Source organism: Osmerus mordax, chromosome 21, assembly GCF_038355195.1.
Source record: "Osmerus mordax isolate fOsmMor3 chromosome 21, fOsmMor3.pri, whole genome shotgun sequence".
In the NCBI taxonomy this organism is placed as follows: domain Eukaryota; kingdom Metazoa; phylum Chordata; class Actinopteri; order Osmeriformes; family Osmeridae; genus Osmerus; species Osmerus mordax.
The window spans coordinates 2,344,312-2,365,970 of record NC_090070.1 but is presented as its reverse complement, the minus strand read 5'-3'; the positions used below and the strand labels follow the sequence as shown (position 1 = coordinate 2,365,970).

The window sequence follows — 21,659 nt, the reverse complement described above, 5'->3', positions numbered from 1 at the left end:
ACAGCATTGAGGTTGGAGGGAAGTCAAAAGAAAAATCATAATTTGTGGAGGCAACAAGAGAAGGTGATAGATATATTTTATTATTAACATAGAGTATTGATATTGTGGGGGAACACAGTCATAGTCTCTTTGGCATAATGATTGTGGATGAACCAGTCCTATGTCTGTCTTATGTGATAACAGAACACAGTTGGCACTCTATGACGATTCATCTGCTGGCATTCCACTACACTGTATAGAGGAAGGTGCAAACTTGAAACACTGATGATTAACATGGCCTCTACTCTGGTCTTTGTCAGTTTTTCTGGACTGTTGAGACTGTGAGACCACTTGGCATACTATGGCTAAAATAGACAATGTATTTATACCTTCAAGTAATGGCTCTTGGTTTCACACTCATGCTATAAATAAGAACCACTAAAGCCTTAATCTTTCTCAGGCATTATGATCCCTTTTTTACTTTCTTGGTGGAGTTGGGGATTTCATAGCTCTGGGTGGAGTGGGGGACTTAACACTGCGTGGGGGTGTTGGGGACTTTGGGGTGGGGGTTGGAGACTTTATGGAAGGTGCTGGGGTTGGGGATTTGACAGATGGAGGAGGGGTGGGGGTAGGGGTTTTGGGTGGAGGAGCAGGGGACTTTGCTGCCACAGGTGCAGCTCCTCCTCTGGACATCTGGCCCAGTTTCGGCTCTGGGATGTCTTCTCCTTGCTTGTAGACACTCACTGTGATCTCCACAAACTCGCCGCCATATTTGTTCCGCACGTTGATGCTGTATTTGCCGGAGTCCTCAGATGTGACTGCATTGATGGTGAGGCTTGAGAACTTACCAGCTTCAAATGCTATCTTGGTGTGCTCACTTGAGGCAACCTCCTGCTCATTCTTGAACCAGGTGACCTCTGGAGTGGGGTCACCCCAGACTGTGCAGGTCAGACTCAGGGTCTAAGTGTGGGCGGAAAGTGGCAGGAAATTGGTGCAGTCAGATAGAAAAATCTCATGGATATGCATTTTATCAGACATATGTAAATATAACTTAAACATACAATGCTTATCTAAACCACCTCTTTAACATTGTAACCTCCAATCATAAAAAAAAAAAAAAAAATCATATAATTTTAATTAAAATAACGCAAACGATATTATCTTAGTTAGAGTGTACAAATTATTACCGCTCTAATGGACATAAGTCTTGAAATCATGCTGTGATATCTCTGTTACTGTATATACAGACACGTGACAAATTAAACGAAAAAACAACATAAAGCGTTTTAGTGAGGTGTTGCGCAATATGTCACCAGAGCAGTTAGACGGTGTCTAACTTGTCAGTCCAAAATGGAAGGAAAATTCAACTTACATAACAATTTATAAAAGAAGGCTTCCATCAAATCATACTATTCCAAAAGCTTTTTTACGTGAACCAGCTTTTTGCTTTGCTCCTCTGATTAACCATTGATGACAATAATCAAACAATAATAAAAAAGCCCTAAACTAGAGTAACTATATACTGGCACAACTCTTTGAAGGAGCTCTGGCGGGTGCAATGGACAACAGCCTGCATCACGTCCATTTACGCCAAATCAAGCAACAGGTCAGATCACTAACCACGAAACCTTACACCAAACCAGCAAAACTTAACGCCCTCTTACAAAATCTAAAAATCCTCCCAAACACTTTTGCTTTTTATATGTGTGAGGCATAGCAGTTTGCTATAAAGTTTTGTCATATATGTAGTAAACACACATACCAAATGTTTAAAGTATGGATGTGTATTCCAAACATTACACACTATCAACACAAATAACAGGATTTTTATTTTATTTTTCTCAATGGCAAGACCCACAAAGCCAAGAAATGTTTTCAGTTCTTTTTTTTTTTATAACATAAATGTTACTGTTGTCTTCTACTGTGCTTTTTTTGTGTGAGGAGTGGTAATACATTTTGAGGGAAAAAAGGTTTTCCTCTTATGTACTTGTATTGATAGTGTGTTATGTTTGGAATACACATCCATACTTTAGAGTTGCTCTTCAGTCTTTCCTTAACATTTTGCACCAATGCATGAGCACCATGGTCATCGCATGTACACGTTCTAAAATAATTAACGTTCTTTTAACAGATGTATTTGTCACAGACAGAACTGAAGAGGTGACTTTAGTCACTATTGAAACACTGAGCAACACAAAGTTGAGCAACTTTTGTGACTGAAGGTCCAGCCATCCGTGCCACTTAGGTATTTTTCTCCTGTCATTGTGATTTGCAATCAAGGTCAACAGGGCCTGCTCAGCATTTTTGTACATGCCTCTAGCATGAAGTGTTGATGCATAATGTTCATGATAAGATGTTAATTGTTTGATTATATAATGTACATCTGTATGGAAGTCTTTGCATTTGTCTGTTTAATGTTAAAGTCTACGTTTTTCCTTCCACTTGTCTGTACAGTATTAATAAAATATAGCTTACAACCTTGTGTACAGTGAATGTTTACATTCTCACCTTCTTCTCCATGATAGTGACAACATCGGGCAGACCACCAACCACTCTACCACGGTCTGAGGATTGAAATATAATTAACATTAAACCCACTGTACCCACCCACTAATATCCACAGCACACTGGGAATACATTGAACTCTGTGAAATACTCACTCTTCTCAGCAAATGCTGCAGCCCTAAAGAGAGCAAATGAAGAAAAATGTCAGTATAGATTTAATAAAAACATTTTTGATCACTCAGTTACAAACAAAAAACACAAAAAGGACGAGCAGTGAGAATCTTACTTCAGTCTCTGGTACTCCTCAAATGCATCAGTGTAAGCTGCAAAAAAATTTTACTGAAATAAATCATTTGCTCAAACACTGGTGAGATTACATTTACCCCATCAGAACAATTGAAAACAAGAAAAGAAAAATTTAAGCAAATATTTGTTAGACTTTTTTGTTAAGGACTATCACATTATGTTGATCTGTGAGACTTGATAATGTGGTCTTTGACAAGCAAAACATTTAGTATGCTGTTATTTCTGGTGCTCTTGCCTTGTCCGGAAAGGTCAAAACTACGGGTGTGGGAGGTTGTAGAATCCAAGATCTCGATGGAGTACTGGCCCTTCTCTTTGTCTGTAGGATCACAGATTTGCATCCAAGCCATCTCAGCAGTGCCACCAATTCTCATCTTCTCAGAAGAAGCAATCTTGCTTTCTCTGGGTGATAGAGAAAGGTCATGTTTCATTTTAACATCATGTACCATGCAATTTATTTTTCCACTATATACATTGTTGAATAATTTATGGAAACACCGATGTGCCTTGGGGGCTCATCTATTACAGGTCAGTTACAATACATTGACATAAATATATAACGTCTAGAACGTACAGTGGCATGATTATACCTGTGGAACCAGCTAGCCTTTATCTCCTCTGTGTAGTACTTCATATAGCACTGCAGTCTGATGCCCTCAGGAGTACACTGGAGGACCAGATCAGATGCAGATGACCCTGACCAAACAAGCAGATGCAGTTAGATGCAGTATTTTAAAGCACAACAATATGAGCAATGTAGTAGCTCATAATCAACTCAAGTGTCATGCCAGTGTACACTTAACTGTATACGGTATGTAAACTAGAAGGCAGGAAAATACATATTGAACATTAAAGGCTGTATTCAGCCTATATTCACTTGGGAACTGTACTGTTGAATTAACATTTATCAATATAAAAATGAGTGGTGTAGAAAAACTCAAAATACCGTTCTCATAAGAACAACTTACCAGCAATTTTGGCAATGGCGTTGATGATAGCATCAAAGACTGAACCCCCCCAAAAATAAGTTAGAGAGAGGGTTAAATATGGCCTACTAAAAACAGATTCTATGAGTAATCAATAAGACTGTAATAATAAAAAAATCTTGGAAGAGTACCTTGGCCAGAAATGTCAAAAAGAGATGCATCCTTTCCTCTATCATCGCTGAGTGTAGCTTTGTAAATGCCCTGGTCTTTCCTGGAGAACTGGAAAATATTTGAAAATATATTACCACTTCCCAATAGGCCTTACTGAATAGATATGAACAATATTATTTTCTAAATGATATTAATACTAGTGCACAGTGCCTGTGATGTAGTCGGTGATTAACACAGTCAGTGGAACACACAAATACAGATTACTCGAACTATAGATAGTGCACAGTGCCCGTGATAAAATTGGTGGCACACACACACAGATTCCGGGAATTATAGATAGGGCACAGTGCCCGCGATGATGTCGGTGACACACACAGATTTCTGGAATTATAGATAGATAGTGCAGTGCCTGTGATACAGCTGGTGATGACAGTTCTTTTCAGTTGCTTTGGTACCTATATTTCTCAGATCGAAATTCTGTCATCACTGCAGTACTTGTTCAACCTCCACATTATCTAAGTCACTTATGCACATCATAAAAGCACTTGTACATTCACTGTACAAATTCACTGATCCATACTGAAAGTTTATAATTGTTATATTGTCCTTCTGTTAGCTAGCCAGCATTTCATCAATAAAGAAAATCCTTTAAAAGCAGCTGATTCAATGTTATGCCAGCAGCCAGCACTGCCAGCCTGGGAGAGGCGGTTAGAACCGAAACTGTACTGCACTGTAGCTAGTGGTACGTGCCAGTGGAGCGAGTGGTACGTGACAGTGGCTAGTGGTACGTGCAGGGGCGGTTTTAGTGATTTCGGGGCCCCAGGCGAAGACATGCATGGGCCCCCTTAACTCCTATTCTCACCCTTTTCAATCCATATAATCTAAACAACCAGACAACAACCACACAAAATTATGTCCTTAAGTAACAGACGTGGCCGAGCCCCGGTCGGAAGAATACTCAATATTATAACGATATTCGCCTACATATATGTTGACTTCAGTTATTACAATTGATATACGCTACTAGGAGGCGATGATAACAACACAATGATGCATGAGACGTAGGAGAGTCTACAACGGTGGCTCATGTGCACGCTTAAATTCAGTTACTCTGAGGAAAATAATTAGTTACTAATTCATTACGTGTGTAAAAGTCTGCTTTACATTACAGTCACACCATTACACTATATGCAACATAATGTCTAAATCGACTACTTTGTATGGTGAGCTTGTAGTGAGACGTCAAAAGTATGGTTTGGAGTCTGTTGGCACAAAGAGTTAAACTTATATTTCAAAAATAAAAGTTTAGCCTGTACGTTCTCCTATTCTAAACAAAAGCTGCAAGACAATGCATCTGCCACGAGACACTTGCCTACCACTATCAACAGAACAGTAACTGTCACGTGCCAGTGGAGGCACGCACCACTAGCTACGGTATAGTACAGTTTCGGTTCTAACCGCTACTGCAGCCTGGTTATATTGGTAGTAAAAGAAAATTCAATTCAAAATAACGGAAAAAAAAAATCCCTATTTTCCTTACTATGAACTCCAGTGCGTTAAGCGCTTAGTTTCATTTATTTGCGTATGCCTTTGTTAATTGCATTAGTTCATAATTGCATTAGTTCATTAACGACACAAAAATCACTGAAGTTATCATACAGCCTCATACCTTAAGTGCACATCAGTCCAAGCAGTTGGCGAAGCGTATTTTTTAAGGAAATGTTGAAATGCTTATCCAAACAACGTCAAATTGCACACCATTGGATTATAAAAAGTACACCTGCAAAATATGAAATTTGCAGTGCCCAGGTAGACAGACAGACATAGATTCCTGGAGTTTTCAGAGAGATAAAACAAAACATATACAACATGACACAAACTGGAAATAACCGCCCCGCTGTTGTATGCTACCACCTACGGAGGACCAAACCTGCCATATTTACAAATGAAAGAATGAATAAATAAATGACCACACCCATGCATTTAGACAGAAATAAATGAATAAATTTATTAATTAATGCACAATTTTCAATCAATAGTTACTTATAATTCACATTTATTTATGTATTTATTTGTGTATTCATTTATTTATTCATTTATTCATTTATTTATTCATTCATTCATTGTTCCCAATATGATAATGAGAGGAGGCCAGCAGGCGAATGAATGAATGAATAAATAAATGAATAAAAAAAATAATAAATGAGTGAATATATAAATTAATAAATGCAGAAATAAATATATTAATATAGAAATATTAGTGTTAAAGTGAACCAATTATCTATAATCTTTTTTACATTTCCTCACTCAAAAATGTATTCCTTACATTACTTAGGTTTAAATTGATGTATGTATTCATTTTATTTATGTATTTATGTCTAAATGCATGGATGTGGACATTTATTTATTCATTCATTCATTTCTAAATATGGCAGGTTTGGTCCTCCATAACCACCAGCCAGTCAAGCTGCAGTTTCCATTTATTTTTACAGTATTTATCAAATACTGTATAACTAGTGTCATGTATGGTTAGGTACATCCAAGAAAAGGGTTAATGTGCCTCACCTTTAACATAATAATTTTGTTAATGATCTAATGGTCGTTCTTAACAGATAAAATACTATGTTAATACATGTAGACCATAAGCTGTATCATGCTTATTGCTGTTAATTGTCATCTACATTGCACGTTGTCCCTGTATCCTAAAGCATGTGGTTTGTCTGCCTAGATCTTGCCATTTTGGCAAAGCCAGTTAACCAGCCAATACAGTTGTCATCTTTAAAATGTGCTTGTCATGTACCTGGACATGTTAAAAGACACACATGTGCATTCAATTTGGCAGCATATGCCTTTGTCCACTGCACTTCCTCCACTGATCTCTTGATCAAGGAATATTTTCAAAGATTCAGTGCATTGCTTCAAAAGGGTTTTGTGTAGCATTAACACCAATTACGTAAATGTATGTGAATTATATGTATTTTATATTATTAATACGTAGCCATTTTCTACCACTTCAATTACCAATAAAGTTTTTACCTTTGACCACCAAATTCATAACAGTTCAGTTGAGTCCAAGTGGACATTTGTGCCAAATGTAAAGAAATACCTGAGATATTGTATTCACGAGAATGGGACGGACGGACGGACAGAAGGACGTACAACCCAAAAATGTTATGTTTCCGGCCACGGCTGTTCCCGGGGGAGGCATAACAACAAGTGGCCACTTGTCACAACTGTATGTTTTGTGCAAACACTGGTGTCAAGGTTCATTGTAGTTGTTACCATGGGGATAGGAAGAGCACATGATCCAGACATCACATTGGGCGCAACATCCAGAACAATCTCTTCATCATCCTTGAACCAGTGGAAAGCTGTCTCTTTCTTTACATTGGCAACCTGAGATAGACACACACAAGAGTAAACTCGCTAAAAGAGTCATTACCAAAGCAGACTTGTAATTCACCTATCAGAAAACTTGAAAAGGCTCAAAGATTTATAATGATGAGTTCAGCAATCGTACAATCTTAAGCTTGTTGTTTACCTTGCAGACAAGCATTACAGTACAGTCCTCCTCAACATAGAAAGAAAGGTATTCTCCGAAATGTGGACCTAGACGTGAAGAGAGATAAGTTAGATATCTATTAGTCAATGAAAGTGAATAGGAATTCTGTTGTTGTAGGACCGAATACCTTGTTTCCTGATGTGCTCTTTCCTCTGGAACTCAGCCTCCTTTAAAGCTGATTTGAACACTAAAAGAGCAAGAAATAACCCAAATAATTGGGATATCTTGGACCACCATTAAAATTTTTATTAATTTAGCAGATCTAGCATTGTAATATTAGGACATATAGAAACTACTGAAAGAACAGAAGATCAAGCATCAGAACTGCATAGTTCTACAGTATTTCAGTGGTTGGAGTCCAGGAAGACAAAGTCATCACATCTCAGTTTTCAGGCATGGTGAACAAAAAATTTACAGTCCAACTATGCAGTTCTTTGTGCATTTTTTTGTTGTTGCAGTAAACCTAATACGGGGATGATAAAATATGATTTAATATGGTACCATCTCCCACTAGCACCAAGGAAGTCTGATTCTTGGCCTTTCCGTCATGGATCTGGACAGTGTAGGTGCCCTCATTGGCCTTGGTGAAGTGATCCACGGTCATTTGGATCACCCCGGAGGCCACATCATGGCTGATCTTCTGGCTCTGAAGAAAACAGAACAAACCAAAGCGTCTCATAGCTCTGTGTTGACTGTTTTAATTGGAAGCAAGTACAAGGAATCAAATTTTGCTTGGATTAAAAACAACAGTTTGCTGCCCTGAGGTAACGAAGTCTACCACAATCCATAATCTGTACTGATGCATTTAAGTCCCATCTCAAGACCACTCTTATTTCTTTGGGCTATGACTCTACATGAATTTGCATAAATGCAGCAGCATTACAATCAGTTGTCTTGTCATCGTCCACATGGTCAAAGATGGCGCCGATGATGGCTGCCTCGGTCGGTTGGTGTGCTCTGTTTGGTTTTGTCTGTTAATTCAGTGTTCTGCCAAGATTTTCGGAGTTCTCTAACAAGAGACGAACTCCTAAACATCAGGGAAACAACTCCTGAGGATTTATTTCCCACTTTTCTGCTCCCAGCAGCGGAATTAGTGGGCATTCTAGTCAAAGCCGCACTAGGCTTGGCTCAAGTAGTGAAGCCGCAGAAAGGGAAAGCGAGCGGGAGCGCTAGTTTGGCTACGCAAGCGTGGGATCCGAACAGTGATTCCAAGTTTTCAGTGTTGTGCATGAACGAGTTCAAAAGAACGCGTTCATTGAACACGTTCATTTTTGAACGTGTTTGGACGATGATTGATGAACTGAACACAACTTAATGACAAATAATGAATTTGAACGGTGAACACGTTCATATTATTTGAGGTCTAGCTAAAACTTTATGGAATGTTTTCCTTCTCCTGAGGAGAGACGCTGTCTAAATGAAATGCTAAACTTTTCGCTATGTAGCCTAACCTAAACCAACTAACTCGACTTCGCACTACGTTACCCATGATTTTTCGCACACACGTAACCAAACAAGCAACGTATTCCAAGACAACAGCTCTCGGGTCTCATAAAAATGGCAAGTGAAAGCAGAGACGCATACTCAGCGACTACATCTGATGCACCTTATTATTTTTGAGGGATTTTTACACACAGTAAATACACACCTTAAAACTATGAAATTAACTGAACGTGTTCAGAATTTAAATAGTGAACTATGAACGTGAACTATTCATATTTACTTGTATGAACTGAACTTTGAACGAGTTCATGAGAGGTATGAACGTGCACAACACTGCAAGTTTTTTCCTCTCCAACGTATGTTCACTGTGCAACAAAATGTATGAACTTCAGCTACTGATGGTGAAAAACAGAGACTTTATCTAATTTTCTGTTTTGTGGTTCACAGAGATATGGCTGTATGATTTGATCCCGGACACCGCGTTACAACTGCCAGGCTTTCAACTCGTGAGAGCTGATCGGGACACAGCACTCTCCAGCAAAACTAAAGGAGGTGGTATTTGTTTTTACATTAAAAGTGGCTGGTGTGTAGATGTGACCAGTGCTTGAAGTGGAAAAAAAAGGTGCCGGTACTCTCTTGCATTGCCAAATCATTATGACATTTGAGATTTCTACAGTGAAAAACAAAACTTGGAGATATTGCTGGTATAACAACAATTTATTGTTATTTATTGTTGATGTCGGTGTCATTGACTAAGGTAACTTTAAGGTTTGTAGCTGCAGACTCCTCATTTAAGCTAGCTGTTCCGCTCACTTCAACGTTAACGTTAGTTTGAAGCTCGTGATTCGTACTCGATGTTTCTGGTTGGACTTGGACCTTTGTTGACGTGTCTGGCTCTGGCACATGCGTTCTTTTAGAACCTTTATGAAGCCAGGCTAACAACAACTTACAAAGTCAGAAACTCTACACACTTTTTTAGTTTATAGGTTTTCAGCAGTGAAAAATCTCTTACGCACTTAAGCAGGCAACAGACAGCTTTTTCGAACTAGTGTCCGTGGAGAAGTGAACTTCTGATAGGGTGGGCCGACTGCTTGCCTTTACGTGATTCATCAAGATCTGAGGTGAGTCACATAGTGCTAGTGCCCTCTGGGTAGTGTAGTTTATGTAACGTTAGGGTTATTACCAATCACTGACACTTACATTTATTCATTTAGCAGACACTTTTATCCAAAGACACTTTCTTTGTCAGTGGTAGAGTACTGGGCCGGCTACATGCGAGAAGTAGTGGTTCGCAAGAAAAAGTGCAGGTACGCTTCAGAGTAAAATGTAGAAGTGCCGGTACTGCGTACCGGTAAGTACCGATCCACATCGAGCACTGGATGTGACAGTGATTCTGCAACATTGTTCTCCAGATCTGGAATCATTTTTTATAAACTGTAAACCTTTCTACTCGCCTCGCCAGTTTGTGTCGCTAATTCTGGTAGGAATGTACTTGCGGCCGGGTCCTCAGGTTAAAGAGGCCGAACGCATGCTCGCCGACCAGATTCTGAGTGTGGAGCGAGCAGATCCGGATTCCCTGGTTATCGTACTTGGCAACTTTAACAAGGGTAATCTCAGCCCGAACTCCCCAAATACAGACAATTCATCAAATGCCCAACCAGAAAAGGGAACTCTGGATCACTGCTACACTTCGGTCAGTAATGCCTACCATGCCGTCCCTCGAGCAGCACTGGGTCACTCTGACCATGCCATGGTCCATCTGATTCCTGCATACAGGCAGAAATTGAAGCTCTGTAAACCTGCTGTGAGGACATCAAAACAGTGCAGTGAGGCTATTGAGGATCTGCGGGCATGCTTGGACTGTACTGACTGGGATATGTTCCCGAATGCTTCCAACAGTCTGGATGAACTCTCAGAGACTGTGACGTCGTACATCAGCATCTGTGAGGACTGCTGTATTCCAACACGCACCAGGGTGAATGCAAACAACAACAAGCCCTGTTTCTCTGCAAAGCTCAGAAAGTTGAGGCTGGAGAAGGAGGAAGCTTTTAGGAGTGGGGATAGAGACAGATTCAAGGATTCGAAGTACAGGTTTAGCAAAGCGGTGAGAGAGGCTAAACGACTGTACTCAGAGAGACTAAAACAACGGTTCTCTGCTAACGACTCTGCTTCTGTCTGGAGAGGGCTCAGGCAGATTACCAACTACAAGCCCAGAGCCCTGTCACCACTAAGGACTCCCGCCTGGCCAACAACCTGAACAAGTTCTACTGCAGATTTGAAAGACAATTGGACTGTCCTGAACTACCCCTTCCCACCCAAGTGGACTCCCCCCCCCCACACAGTGATGACTCTCTCCATTCAGGAGAGATAAGTCAACAGATTGATCAAGAGGCAGAACCCCCGCAAAGTAGCTGGGCTGGACTCTGTCTCTCCTGCCAGCCCCAAGCAATGCGCTGACCAGCTGTCTCCGATGTTCACCAACATCTTCAACACGTCCCTGGAGACATGCCATGTGCCAGCCTGTCTCAAGTCCTCCACCATCATCCCTGTGCCAAAAAAGCCAAGGCCAACAGGACTAAATGACTACAGACCCGTCGTCCTGACCTCTGTGGTAATTAAGTCTTTTGAGTGCCTGGTGCTGGCTCACCTCAAATCCATCACAGACCCCCTCCTGGACCCCCTGCAGTTTGCCTACAGAGCCAACAGGTCTGTGGACGATGCAGTTAACATGGCCCTCCACTTCACGCTACAGCACCTGGACTCCCCAGCATCCTACGCCAGGATCCTGTTTGTGGACTTCAGCTCTGCCTTCAACACCATCATCCCTGCCCTGCTTCAGGACAAGCTCTCCCAGCTGAACGTGCCCGACTCCACCTGCAGGTGGAACACAGACTTCCTAACAGGAAGCAGTGCGTTAAGCTGGGAACACAAGTCTCTGACTCCCGGTCCATCAGCACCGGATCTCCTCAGGGCTGCGTCCTTTCCCCTCTGCTATTCTCCCTGTACACCAACAGCTGCACCTCCAGTCATCCGTCCGTCAAACTCCTGAAGTTTGCGGACGACACCACCGTCATTGGGCTCATCTCTGGTGGGGATGAGTCTGACTATAGGTGGGAAGCTGACAACCTGGTGACCTGGTGCAGCCAGTACAACTGTTCGACTCCCCAGTCAACACTGTGGAGTCCTTCCGCCTCCTGGGTACTATCCTCTCCCAGGACCTCAAGTGGGAACTGAACATCAGCTCCCTCATCAAGAATGCATAACAGAGGATGTACTTCCTGCGGCAGCTTAATAAATTCAACCTGCCAAGGACAGTGATGGTGCACTTCTACACAGCCACCATTGAGTCCATCCTCAAATCCTCCATCACCATCTTGGCAGCCACTGCCAAGGACAAGAGCAGACTGCAACGTATCATTCGTACTGCTGAGAAGGTGATCGGCTGCAATCTGCCTTCCCTCGAGAACCTGCACACCTCGAGGACCCTGAGGCGTGCAAGGAAGATTGTGGCCGACTCCTCCCACCCTGGACACACTCTGTTTCAGCCACTCCCCTCCGGCAGAAGGCTGCGGTCCATCAGGTCCAATACCACATGCCACAAAAACAGTTTCGTCCCATCTGCTGTTGGCCTCTTCAACAAGGCCAAGAGCTCGCACTGACTTAATTCACAATCTGCACAATGACACCTTGCCACATTGTAATTGCACTATTTGTATCTTTTGTACTATTTGTATCTCTTGTACTATTTGTATTTTTATATTGTAAATTATTTGGCTACTTAATAATTTATTTTATATTTTTTATTAGTAGGATATATAGGATATGTTTAATGTATGCACCTTCCTGCCAAACTAAATTCCTTGTCTGTGCAAACGTTCATGGCGAATAAAACCCTTTATGATTCTGATGTGTACTTGGCTTCATGTTTATAGTGTGTCAGTGTCATTATGTTGATATGAAGCTTAGCGCAAGTTCAGTCAGGCAAGACCGATCCCTGCACTCGGGCATACTCGATAATGTTTCACTACTTACCCCCCCACTAAGAACGCTCTACTTTTCCTTCTTTCCTATGTCGGGCTTTCATCTGGGTTTCAGTTCGATTAGCGCTCCCGCCTACCAATTAACGCTGTCAAATGATCACACGGCCCCGTGCCTTTAAATACGATTCTCTCCCTGTGTAGTTTGCCCATCCTATCAAGTGCGCAACCCTCCACCTGCCCGTCGCCAACCGGTGCCTTGTCTCTGTTCTCCGGCTCCTTGGCTGGGTTGTCGGCTGCCGCCACCAGTGTCTGGACTCTGTGGGGGATTCTTCTTCGGATGTTGGGCAGGCGCCCTTTGATCTATAATTCCTCATGGGGTCTAAGCTCCAAACCCTTGTACTACATTTATCATTCTGTAATAAACATCACTTTACTCATCCCAGGTCTCTCCTGATTGAATTTCTTTTACAAATATGATTGAAAAGCAATTTTGTTTACATTGTTATGTTTAAATGTGTTCTATGAATACATATGAGTGATGGATAATTAAAGTGAGTGAGTGATCACTAACCCTAAATAACAGGTGAGTACTACAATAGTTTTTACTCTAATCAAAAACATTCTGCAGCATATCAGGACTGTGTTTCAAAAATAAATCATTTTTAGAAGAGCCCCTTCATGTAAAATTGCAATGTACCTCACTGCTAGTAACCTCCTTGTCGTTAACGATGAACCTGTAGGAAACAGCTGGGGACAACTTCAGAGCTTGCAGCCAGAAACGCACATGACCTTTCTCCAGAATCTCATAGTTAAGACCATGTTTTAGTGGAACAACTACAGCAAGAACAAAGAAAATACAATTAATTTCATGAGACATCACTGAAAAATGTTACTGCAACATTCATGAATTCATCACAATACTTACTTGGATGTCTGATAGCATAGCTGAGTTCTAGCATGCTGTTCAGAGCTACAGGGGAAAGAACACAAGGAACATGAGTACTCGACTGCCTTGCATTTGAAATGTAATTGAATGAAACCTACTCACCATCCTCCGACAATGTGTGGCTGGCTGAAACCCCATCAGTATCAGTCACAACAACAGAATAGCTGCCCAAATCTTCTTTATTAGGGCTCGTGAAAGTAAGCTTGGAGCTGAAAAATGTGTACAACTGAGTAACCTGAGTAAAGTTTAGTAAGTTATTAGTAAAGTACAGTATGAGCATTGTCTCACAGACATAAAGGGCTTACCGTCTGCCATCAGTTGCAATAGACACCTCTGTAGAGTCACCAATTGCTTTGTAGTTCTTGGACCACACAAACTTGGAGGTCTCGCTAATCTCGCAAGCATCAAAAGACAGAAAGATGTCTCCAGTATCTTCATCCACTGAACAACAGATCTCCTTGGTACCTTAAATATGAAACGTGTGTGCAATGGAGAAGTAAAGGACTTAAAATGACTTTTGCTCTTCGTGTCAAATTGATGTCTGAAGATGTAACACTGGTTTTGCAGTCAACTACCAATTACAATCACAGCAGTCATTACCTGGCAAGGCCTTGGCACACACTGGCTCAGATGGCTGAGAGGATTTTCCTATCCCCTCCGCATTGACCGCACGTACCTTGAACACATACAATTCACCTTCCTCCAGACCAGTTACCTGGGAAGTTAAACTCAAGTTAAACTTAACTCAATACATAAATACATCTTTCCTTAATATCAAAACACATGTGCAATAACTTATATAGATGGTCCTATAGTTCCAAGCCTTGGCTTACATATTGTAACCCCTGTGAATTTACAGAAGTTTACCTGCAGATAACGATGGCTAACAGCCTCTTCATTCAGGGTGACAAAGTCTGAGGAGCCTTTCTTGGCCCTATCAACAAAGTAGCCAGTAACAGCACTGGCCCCAGTGTAGACTGAGGCTTTCCACAGGATGACCAGAGAGTCACCCCTGACCTCACTGAAGCTGAGGTCATAGGGTGGGCCTAGAGGTCAAAGGTGAAATGTGAGTTGCGTTTTTTTATGTTATCCTGAAGTTAAGCTGATAGTATGGCTTACATGAAGAAGACGATCTACCTGGTTCTGTCATGGTCCAAGCTTCACATTTGAGGGGAGAACTGGGAGCAGAGGGGACTCCTACACCAGCCAGATTTCCTGCTTGGATCTTAAACTCGTAGAAGGTTCCTGCAGTCAGATTCTCAACCTGAGAAAAATAAATAAATCCCAATGAGCAGATTGAGTAGTTTGGTGAAGAGTATACAGACTGTTAAGTTCTTCTCTGAGTACTTACTGTATATATCCTCTCCTTGGTGGCGGTTGCATTGACCTCCTTCCATGCCAGGGTGTCAGCATTACGCTTGTCAAGGTAGTAAGCATTGATCTTGGAGCCCCCAGTGTGCTTAGGGCTTTTCCAGGCCAGGGTCATGGAGGACCCATCACAGTTCAACATAGTTATGCCAAATGGTGGTCCAGGGGTAGCTGTGTATAAAAACGTGAAGTGAATAAAGTACGTTCATAGAAGCAAACTAAATGTTTTTTACCCACAACAAGTAGTTGTATTCTAAATATATTGATTTTTGTATGTAAGAAAGGTTATTGTAATCAGATTTCTAAAAAGGAGTGTCAAATTGAAGAGAAGCATTGTGGTAAATGGTCAATTTTGGTAAGTAACTGAACTAAGAGTGACATTCAGTGAATAAGTATAGTTGTGAACCTCATTTAATACACAGGGTGTGTTTAGAAACATTAATAGTAACTAGCAACATAACTGAATACATACCATACTCCACTCCACCCGCTAGATAAAACAATAAAGTATTTCATATATGGTACTAATAGGAAAATAAGCATTTTAAATTGATTTATAAATGTGACTGGGCTATGAGCAAGTGTTCATTCCTTACTAAGGGCAGGCTCCACAGTAATAGGTGTAGACTCCTCTGACTCATCACTGAGACCATAGACATTGACAGCCTGGACACGAAACACATAGGTCTCTCCAGGGATCAGTCCATGGACCACAAACCTAAAAAACAGCATTGACAGGATTCCCATGTGTGTATTGGCATTGCACCTTATTATTATTATATATAGATTATTTTGGTATCTCGATTATACCAAAACCATAAATAGTTTACAATGCTGCGTCAATGCTAAACTACAACTTGTTTTAAGTGTGACTGCAATGGAACATGGCAGTTTTAAGTGACTACCTGGTATGCTTGTAAGGCTTATGGTTGCAAGGGGCCCATTGCTTTGATCCAACAATACAGGCATCAATGTAGTAGCCCATGAGTTTATTGGGGTGTTTTGGAGGATCCCACTGGACAAACACTGAGGACTTGGTGTTCCTGGTTGCCACAACCTGACCAGGGGCAGATGGAACGCCTAAACAAACAGAGATTAAAGGATGGAACTGACAATATACAGTAGGCCTATAAAAATAAAACATACTTTATTCCATATTTTACATGAACTTATTTTTGAATCTTTAAATTAATCCTTCATACTTTTGACCAACCTATTGTTATCATTATCTACATTATGAAAACAACTAATTGCTGAAATGTTTCAATTGAAGATGTTTCTCTAAATTAAAGAAGAAGGTGGAGGACAATAATTTAATACACCCACCAAAATTGTTGCTTACCTTCAATGAGTGAAATTAAACACATTTTAGATCATATATTTAGCAATTTCCTTCAAACTACATTTGATAGTGTTAATGTCAGTTATGCATTAACAAGATCTGGTGACTGCAAACAGTGTGGGTAAATCTAATCTGGGATTGTGAATTTAAGTATACAGTCATGGCCATAAATTTTGGCAATGACAAATGTTGTGTTTTGCAAAGTTTGCTGGTTCAGTATTTGAGGAAAATGTTTTCACATGTTTCTATAGGATACTGGAATACAATAAGGCACATTTAATATTTTTTAACGCTTTTTTGGGGCGAAGGTTTTCAATATAAGCAAATAGTCCCCTCTTTTACAGCAGTCAATCTGCTCTTAAAATCCAATCCAAATGATAGAGTGATTTCACCTGGCTATAACTAGTTCACACTTTCCTCTGTGCTGATGATATGACTTACTGAAATTATGTTAGCAGTCATTTTATGCCAAGGCCCAGCAAGCTTTGCAAACACAAAATATATCTCCCTCCCAACACTTTTGGCCACGGCTGTAGAGTATAGAAGTTTACGTAGCATCATCATTCATATCATCCTTTACAGTTACTATTACTAAAATATGAAACAAACATTTAATTTTTGACACCACAAGAAAGTATAGAAGTTAAAAGATATATATTGTGTTGTTGTCTGACAAACATAACAAAAGTTGTTTTGATGTGATCAAGTATGCATTGTCAAATCAATCAGCTCCCATGGACTAATACTAATAAGTAGTAATATACAATGCCATTTCTGCCTTAAAATATCATCAGAATAAAATGCATGTGCTGTGGGAGGGAGTCATAGGGAGTCAGGTGGCTGAGCGGTGAGGGAATCGGGCTAGTAATCCGAAGGTTGCCAGTTCGATTCCCGGTCATGCCAACTGACTGTGTCCTTGGGCAAGGCACTTCACACTACTTGCCTTGGGGGAATGTCCCTGTACTTACTGTAAGTCGCTCTGGATAAGAGCGTCTGCTAAATGTAAATGTGGGTACTGCAGCTTTAGTCATACTGTATGACATATTCTTCTTCATCTGTTCTATCGATCACATAAAAATCACTTTTTTAGTACATAATCAAAATGACGAGTCATGATGTTGACAAACTGAGATATAAAAAAAAAAGTATTTGGACGTCCATAGACAGGTGACCATAAACACAAAATATTCTTTCTGAGACAGAAGTGCTCAGTTAAATTAGAATGTGTTATACATTCAGATATCTATTTTACATACCACTAGGTCGCTCACAACCTGAAAGATATGATCATTTACAAACTATTACTTCAAAGAATTTAAATTCCTGTTTGTGTGTCTGTGTGCATGTGTGTCTATGTGTGAGTGTGTACTAAACCCCACTCTTACCATGCTTATCCACCTTTTGGATTGGATCGGTAAGCTCAGAGGCCTCACTGGAGCCATACAGGTTGACTGAATAGACACGGAACTGGTACTTTTTTCCATCTTCCAAATCGAAAACAGGGTAGCGAGGGGACTGCAGTTTGACTGCTGTGTTGATTCTCTGCCAACTCTCAATGCCTGCTATGGACTATGAAAGAGCCGTGAAGGGCAAATGAAAGGTACAGCCTACAAAAAGACTTTGACAATGTGAAAAAACATATTACTGTGGTTGAAATACTCTGTCATTTAACAGATGTATTATTTAGTCTATTGTAGATTTTGATGGGATGACTCACACACACCTTTTCAATTAGGTACCACAGCGGTGCCCGTCCACGAGGACTGGGAGGTTTCCAGCTCAGCACGATATAGGATTTAAATATCTCAGAGGCATGCACATCTGTGGGCTCCCCTGGTATAGTTACGTAACCTAGATTGGGAGCGAATGGCAGTAAAGTACACTTATATTAAAACAATATTTCTCACTGTGCATTATTGTGATAATATACATTTACATTTAGTAGACACTCTTATCCAGAGCGAGTTACAGTAAGTACAGGGACATTCTCCCTGAGGCAAGTAGGGTGAAGTGCCTTGCCCAAGAACACAACGTCATTTGGCACGGCCGGGAATCGATCCGGCAACATTCTGATTAATAGCCCGATTCCCTAACCGCTCAGCCATCTGACTCCCCAATATTAATATTTTTTGTGAAATTGCTATGATTGAAGTGTTAGACTAAGAGTTATTTTTAGAGGCAGAGATGGTTAAGATCATACTTAGCAAGAGTGCCAGAAGAAATCTGTTAAAATGTTTGGGTAGGAAAAACAAAGATGCAATCTGCATATGGGTTGTTGGTTGGATGGATGAATTTATCCTATGACTATTGCCAGAATTGTTTGTTACCATGTTACCTACAAAGTCCAATCCAAAAGACAGAGCAAGATGTGAGGGTTTAGTTTTTAATGTGATAGTCAAGAGTTTACTAGGATATCCCCTTTAATGTATTCAACTTTTGTTGTTTTACCAAATGTTACAAGGCTATTCCTAGAAGCTGATCAGTATTAGAATTGATTATACTAGTGCACAGTATCCGTGATGCAGTTGGTGCTTAAGATATCAGTGAAACACACAAATACAGATTATTTATTAGATAGTGCACAGTGCCCATGATGATGTCGGTGACACACACAGATGTCTGGAATTATAGATAGTTAGTGCAGTGCCTGTGATGCAGCTGGTGATGACAGTTCTTCTCAGTGGCTTTGATACCTATATTTCTCAGATCACAATTGAAATTCTCTGTCATCTCTGATGTACTTGTTAAACCTCATCTATTCTAGTCACTTATGCACATCAAAAAAGCAATTTCTCCTTATTTTAAACAAATTTCCAATGATCTAGTACATTCATGCAAATCATAAGGTAGCCTTCATTCGTCTGCTGCTTTCTACATTAGCAATTGCTTATGTTATGCTGCTGGTGATTATAATGTTGTAGCACATTAGCAATGTGCAGGCAGTTTTAACATCAGTAAACACATTCATTTATGTAACCAAATTCACTGATCTATACTGAAAGTATCCACTTTATATTGTGCTTCTGTTAGCTAGCCAGCATTTCATCCATAAAGAAAACCCTTTGAAAGCATTTGATTCATATGCCAGCAGTCAGCACTGCTAACCTGGCCATATCGGTTAGAAAAGCGAATTTGCTTCTAAATAACAGTAGGCTATATATTGTGAATTGCCAATTGAAATGTTGTCCAGCAAGTGATGATGCCTAGGGTTGCAAAATTCCGGGAATATTCTAAGTTGGAAACTTTCCATGGGAATATACGGGAATTAACAGGAATTAACTGGACATTTTGGGGTAATTTAACTGTATTTACCTTGTCATAAGCAGACATGGATGCAAACATTTATAATACAACTTTTGTGTGGACATACATACATCCTACTGTCACTGCTGTAAAACGTTAGTCTACTGTATACAAATAAACTTGGTATTAAAATGAACATGGCTTCAGTTTACCAAGTAATCAATATGCTAGGTAATGACAAACAGTTTTGGGAAAGTTCACTTTCTACATGAACTAGTTCAGTTCATAGTTCACAAATTTTAAAATGAACTAGTTCAGTTCATAGATCATAATTAAAAACATTTAACTAAGTTCACAGCTCCAAAAATGTCTTTCAATATGTTGCGAGCTATAATAGAAATTTCTATCTGTCTGCAATACCGCTCTTGGCCTCTACGCAGTTCGGCGTTCTCACACTTGCCAGGCATAGGGCTGAAACGTTCAGACGCAACACTGATGACAAAGACGTTCAAAAACAACAGAACGTTTTACTTTTAGGTTTATGTTTCTGGCAGACAATGTTCCCAACCAGCTGCATTCAGGGTCCAGTTGAGCACGGTGTGCATAGTCTTGTTCTCAACTACATTGAAGTTCCCTGTTCAGACATCCCAACCTGCAGAGACTCATTTCCGGGAGGTAGCTCCCCCCCCCCCCTGGGACACAATCCGGACGCATGATGTACCCCCTCAACCTGCACGTACCCCCCCCTGACGCAATCAGGACGCGCGATATGCACCTATCTCTACCAGAAATGACCATTAGACAGTCTCTCGCTCGCTCGAAATACAAAATCCCCGATTTCCGGGAGATTGTACAGCATTTGCGGGCATCAGGGAGCCGCTATTGAAATGCGGGAGACTCCCGGACCTTCCGGGAGACTTGGGATGTCTGCCTGTTATATGCTTTTGCAAAAAACTTTGGCAAATTTTTTTATTTTTTTTATTCCCAAAATTCCCGAGCCAAAATTCCCGTGGAAACTTTACGGAAACTTTCCGCCCCTTTGTAACCCTAATGATGCCTACAACAATGATAATCTAATCCCTGTTGTCTTTCTAGGACGTTGTGACTTTGTGTAGTCCAGAGCCATTAGTCTACACAGCAACAATTGCAGATAATAACCTTCCAGCTACAAGTACTGAAATAAACCATCCACTATAAATGTAGTATTTTTCTTTGTTAGCTAGCCAGTATTTCATCATTAACATTATCTGTATTGCCCTGACATAAATAATGTTGTTCATGTCTTATGCCTGTTTTTGACTTGTTATATCGATATAATTTCGGCTCGCGAGAGCTAGTTTAGTGCAGCTCAGTCAACTCAAGATGGCTGAGTCCAGAGCGAAGATAGTAAGCCAAATTAATCATTCTTTTTTTATATTAATATTTATTTAAAAAATAATTTCATTATTTTATGTCTAAAGGCTTATCCAAACAACGTCAAATGCGGCACTGCACTCCATTCTATTATAATAAGGACATCTGCAAAATGAACTTTGCAGAGAGCCCAGTTCTTGAGATGATTGTGGGAAACTAAACATATTCTTATTTGTACACACACACACACACACAGATTGCTGGCATTATTAGAAAGATTAGAAGAAATGCTATTATGTTATTGTTGTTTATGAAACATTTATTAGGCTATTATGGAGATCCAGTTTTCCAGAGTTTTGAGAGGATTAAATAGTTTTTTGAGAGGATTTATTAGAGAATATATTATTCTTCCTACCTTCCAGGTCATCAGCCTTGATAACAACCTCATGTTTTCCATCCAGCTTAATCACTATTGCAAAAAAAAAAAGAGTCAGCCACCTACATTTCGATCCACTGTTTCCCATACTGAGTATAAATG

At 40.3% G+C, this 21,659-nt stretch overlaps 1 protein-coding gene across 1 annotated transcript in view; it reads right to left on the bottom strand.

Moving 5' to 3' along the window:
- Nucleotides 1-59: 59 nt before the first annotated feature.
- myom2a (myomesin 2a) overlaps nucleotides 60-21,659 on the bottom strand; it is a 39,203-nt gene continuing 17,603 nt past the window's right edge. Inside the window, exons 13-35 of the mRNA XM_067259013.1 lie at nucleotides 21,537-21,590; nucleotides 16,089-16,263; nucleotides 15,780-15,901; nucleotides 15,167-15,354; nucleotides 14,953-15,079; nucleotides 14,683-14,861; nucleotides 14,416-14,530; nucleotides 14,121-14,280; nucleotides 13,918-14,024; nucleotides 13,795-13,839; nucleotides 13,567-13,703; nucleotides 7,948-8,092; nucleotides 7,574-7,633; nucleotides 7,426-7,493; nucleotides 7,167-7,280; nucleotides 3,905-3,992; nucleotides 3,756-3,794; nucleotides 3,378-3,483; nucleotides 3,026-3,189; nucleotides 2,771-2,807; nucleotides 2,640-2,662; nucleotides 2,488-2,543; nucleotides 60-939 (exon numbers count right to left, since the gene is read on the bottom strand). Of these exons, the coding sequence (XP_067115114.1) occupies nucleotides 457-939; nucleotides 2,488-2,543; nucleotides 2,640-2,662; nucleotides 2,771-2,807; nucleotides 3,026-3,189; nucleotides 3,378-3,483; nucleotides 3,756-3,794; nucleotides 3,905-3,992; nucleotides 7,167-7,280; nucleotides 7,426-7,493; nucleotides 7,574-7,633; nucleotides 7,948-8,092; nucleotides 13,567-13,703; nucleotides 13,795-13,839; nucleotides 13,918-14,024; nucleotides 14,121-14,280; nucleotides 14,416-14,530; nucleotides 14,683-14,861; nucleotides 14,953-15,079; nucleotides 15,167-15,354; nucleotides 15,780-15,901; nucleotides 16,089-16,263; nucleotides 21,537-21,590 (2,792 nt within the window). The 3' untranslated portion in view covers nucleotides 60-456. The remainder of the gene's footprint in view (nucleotides 940-2,487; nucleotides 2,544-2,639; nucleotides 2,663-2,770; nucleotides 2,808-3,025; nucleotides 3,190-3,377; nucleotides 3,484-3,755; nucleotides 3,795-3,904; nucleotides 3,993-7,166; nucleotides 7,281-7,425; nucleotides 7,494-7,573; nucleotides 7,634-7,947; nucleotides 8,093-13,566; nucleotides 13,704-13,794; nucleotides 13,840-13,917; nucleotides 14,025-14,120; nucleotides 14,281-14,415; nucleotides 14,531-14,682; nucleotides 14,862-14,952; nucleotides 15,080-15,166; nucleotides 15,355-15,779; nucleotides 15,902-16,088; nucleotides 16,264-21,536; nucleotides 21,591-21,659) is intronic.